Genomic DNA, 3,710 nt, shown 5'->3' with positions numbered 1-3,710 from the left:
AAAGGTAGTCGCACCTGCTGTGAGATGAGGTGTTTCATCAACATGCCTACTTTTCAGTTTCTTTGCCAAAGCACTCACTTCTCACCTCCCATCTCTCTCCCTCACTCACACATAACTTTGGTTTCTATTCCTCTCACCAGATAGCATTCATCCCAGTTACATTTCAAACTCCAGACAGAACATCTGGTGTGTGGCAACACTTTAACTGGAATCATTTCCAGTTAAACCTTGCTATTAAGTTTGTGGTGGCCTATTTTTGATTATAGGTAAACTCTGAGCGCCTCATGTGTCCCTGCAGTCCTGAGCCCTGAGTAGCCCTTAGAGGACTGGGTTCTAAGTTTAGTTTTCAGGCTGTCCCTTTTCTTAAAGAGACATATGAAACGTCACCAAGTGGACCCTGCCTTTTCATACTGGTATTTACTGGAACTCTCCATTACCCAGTGTGGTTTTCAGTTTTATAGTGACTTCCTGGGTGAATTTTCTTAGCTTATTACCACCTGAGTAGTGCACGTTTCTTTGAATATTCCTTTATTTATTCTGGTCCAGACATGTCTTCTCTTTTTATTTATTTTTTTTTTCCTAGGAGGAGACATCTTTATGCATTGAGTTTGTACTCTCCCTGCTTATATATCCTTGAACCGAAATAGATGAAATGTTCTATAGTTTAAATTTTTTCATCATGAATCTTCATTTAGTTGTATTTTTTCTTATTATTTGCTTTTTAATACTAAGTCCTAGACTTTTCAAATCTTTCTCCAGTTACGAGCCCCAATATTTCATAAATGTGACCCACTATTTTAACTTTGTCCGTTCATTAATAATCCATCTTGCCATCTGTTTTAACATATTCTCCATTTTCATACAAGCTATGCCTGCAAAAATTTGAAACATACAACGGGTCTACAGTATGTCAGTCAATCAGTGTTTCATTTAAATCAGAGGTTCCCAAACTTTTTTGCCCCTGCCTGCCTAATATTGAATTTTCCCAAACTTATTAACTTCAAATGTGTTTTTGGCAACTGACACAGTGCTGCTTACTTTTATAGGGTTTTTTGTAGAGTGGACAATTGTAAAAAAAGAAAAACATGTACAATTTTTATTCATACCTTTATTGAAAAGACACAAAATGCAAGTAAATATTTGGATTTGGAACGAAACAAATCAGAACCTAGTAAAATTCTTACATAAAATTAATACACAAATAATGCTGTTAATGAGAGGGATGAACCTGATGCTCTGATAGCAATTGTTCAATATTAGGCTTCAAATTAGTGAGGTATAGTCCTAAATCTCCACGTCCAATGATTTGCAATCGATTTCTTTTTTTCGTAAGAAGATTGGCAACCGCGCTAAAACTCCTTTCCACGAGGTATGAAGATGGACAAGCTATCAAAAATTTTCTTGCGATAGTCCATAATGCAGGATAAGCAACAGGTATATCTTTCTGAAGCCAGAACTGCTGATATCCCTTTCTGAACTGCACCTTAAGTTCTTCGTTAGTGCTTATTCCGATCAGTTTTTCTTGTAATATGACATCCGATTCTTCAATGTCATCGTATGGATTGATAATCCACTGTGGTATTTCCATAGTCAAAACATCCTCAAACCTAGTTTTAAAGTCTGTGTGAAGGACATTTAAATGTTGAACGTAGACCAAAACGTCATCATCCTGGATGTTAATCATTGACAAGTTGGGGAACTGGGAAAATTCGCGCCTTCCAATGTTTTGCTTCATTAGATTCATTCTGGCAAGAAAAGCTGCTATGATGGACTTTGTTTTTATTAAATTCAGACTGTCACCTTGTAACTGCAAGTTAACCTCACTAAATTTAGTAAACAAATCTGTTATATAAGCAATGTCTGTTTTCCATTTGATTAAATTTTCTTTCAAAATGGGATCTGTAGCATCCAAAAACTCTAAAACGGTCTCAAAAAGTGAAAAAAATCTTGTCAAACATAAGCCTTTCAAGAGCCAGCGCATTTCAGTGTGAAGGAGTAATCGATGAAAGTCCTCGTCATTTTCTTCACACAACTGCGCCAATAACCTAGAATTCAACGCGTTGCTACGAATCTTGTTTACTGCATTTATGATGAATTGAAGAGATTGATACAATCTGGTACTCAGATTTTTAGCTACTAAATGTTGTCGATGAATGACGCAGTGAATTGCAAACACCCCGGGTACATTTTGTTTTAAATGGCTTATAAAACCGCGATAGCGTCAAAACATGGCTGGTGCGCCATCTGCTGCTGCTGATATTATATTTGATAAAGGGATCGCTTTTTCAATTAAATAATCTTTCAAAACATTGAATATTGATTCGCCTTTAGTGTTCGTTGTCAAAGTTCTGGCAAAGAGCAGTTCTTCATGGATTTCTTGGTCCATAACAAAACATATGCCAATAATAGTGCTTCAATACCAGGCAACGTTGACTCATCCAGTTGAATTGAGAAATGGTTCATTTGCAGATAATTACACAAGAAGCTTTCAATATCATGACTCATTTCATCAATACGTCTTTGAACTATATTGTTGCACAAAGGAATTCTTTTGAGTATATCATATGCAGGCTTGCGTAGAACAGTTTTTAAAATCTCTTCAACGGCTGGCAAAATCAGCTGTTCCCCAATAGTATGAGGCTTTCCTGATTTTGCTATGAGTAGTGAGATATTGTAAAACGCCCGCAAACCATCATCGAATCGTTTCGAAATTGAAGTGAACGTACTGTTTACCGTGGTTCTCTTCTGAAGTTTTTCTTTCAGTGTTTTAAAGTATGTCAAATCTTTTACTTGTTTTATCAGGGTGACATCTTCTCAGATGATCCTCCAGCTTGGATGGCTTCATAGCGTCATTGCTTAAAACTCTGTTGCACAAAAGGCACGTGGGCAGATGTTGGTCCGACAGGGATGGAATGAAGCCGAACTTCAAATAATCAACGCTATACTGTCTACATTTCTTTTTATCCTGGGACATGTTGAGTAGAAGTTATCTGTCAATATAAAATATAAATATATAAAAAAAGCTATTTAAACATGATAAGACAGAGCAATTCAAAATTTATTCCTGCCCAGACAGCACACAAATATTTAAAAAATATTTTTAAAATGTTGAAATGTCCGCAAAAATAGCTTACAGAAATATTTCTGGAAAATATTTTTTAGGAATTTAGGAAAAATCAACTTTATCTAAAGTCATAATCAGCATCTACAGATCTACGCAATCGGAGCGATTACAAAAATATGTATAAAATTTTGTACTTACTTTTCTTGGGCACTCCTAAAGAAGATGATTTTGATTCACTTTGACTTGTACCTATTTATATTTTCGAACGTATTTTCAAAGCACTTTTCTTCTCAAAACTCAGAAAACTAATGAACAGTGTTTGTCTCTAGCACTCTTACTTATAATAGATGAATCAAACATCACTGCACGTACGTGTGCGATGCATTGCTGCTGATATGAAAACTTGTGTCCGCTCACGTGGACCACCATTTACATCTCGTGCACCCCCAATTTTTTTTCTCACTGACATAGACCCCCTGTACGTCGAAATCGACCCCTAGGGGTCCATATAGACCACTTTGGGATCAGTGACACTGCCTTTGCAGCGAGTACTGTCGCATTGCTGTGGGAAAAACAGGTGATGCTGCCATTACAATATCTCAGTATTTAATATTTCAAAAAACAAGATCCAACCTCATGAAAAATT

At 36.3% G+C, this 3,710-nt stretch overlaps 1 protein-coding gene across 1 annotated transcript; it reads right to left on the bottom strand.

The window, feature by feature from the left end:
- Nucleotides 1-1,092: 1,092 nt before the first annotated feature.
- LOC114651232 (SCAN domain-containing protein 3-like) lies at nt 1,093-2,845 on the bottom strand. The gene is made up of 2 exons (XM_051926655.1): nt 2,791-2,845; nt 1,093-2,079 (listed from the first exon to the last, which is right to left on the bottom strand). The coding sequence occupies exons 1-2, from the start codon at nt 2,843-2,845 to the stop codon at nt 1,211-1,213; spliced, it is 924 nt and encodes a 307-aa protein (XP_051782615.1). The 3' UTR covers nt 1,093-1,210.
- Between the last annotated feature and the right edge of the window lie 865 nt (nt 2,846-3,710).

The sequence above is a fragment of the Erpetoichthys calabaricus genome, chromosome 4 (assembly GCF_900747795.2).
Source record: "Erpetoichthys calabaricus chromosome 4, fErpCal1.3, whole genome shotgun sequence".
Classification (NCBI taxonomy): domain Eukaryota; kingdom Metazoa; phylum Chordata; class Cladistia; order Polypteriformes; family Polypteridae; genus Erpetoichthys; species Erpetoichthys calabaricus.
This window is presented reverse-complemented; position numbering and strand designations above follow the sequence as displayed.

Bases quoted from the DNA above. Each gene is read 5' to 3' on its own strand.
- LOC114651232 (XM_051926655.1), bottom strand. From the start codon at position 2,845: ATGAAGCCATCCAAGCTGGAGGATCATCTGAGAAGATGTCACCCTGAT. The intron at 2,080-2,790 runs GTAAAAGATTTG...TCATAAATGCAG, and splicing joins ATGTCACCCTGATAAAACAA to TAAACAAGATTCGTAGCAAC.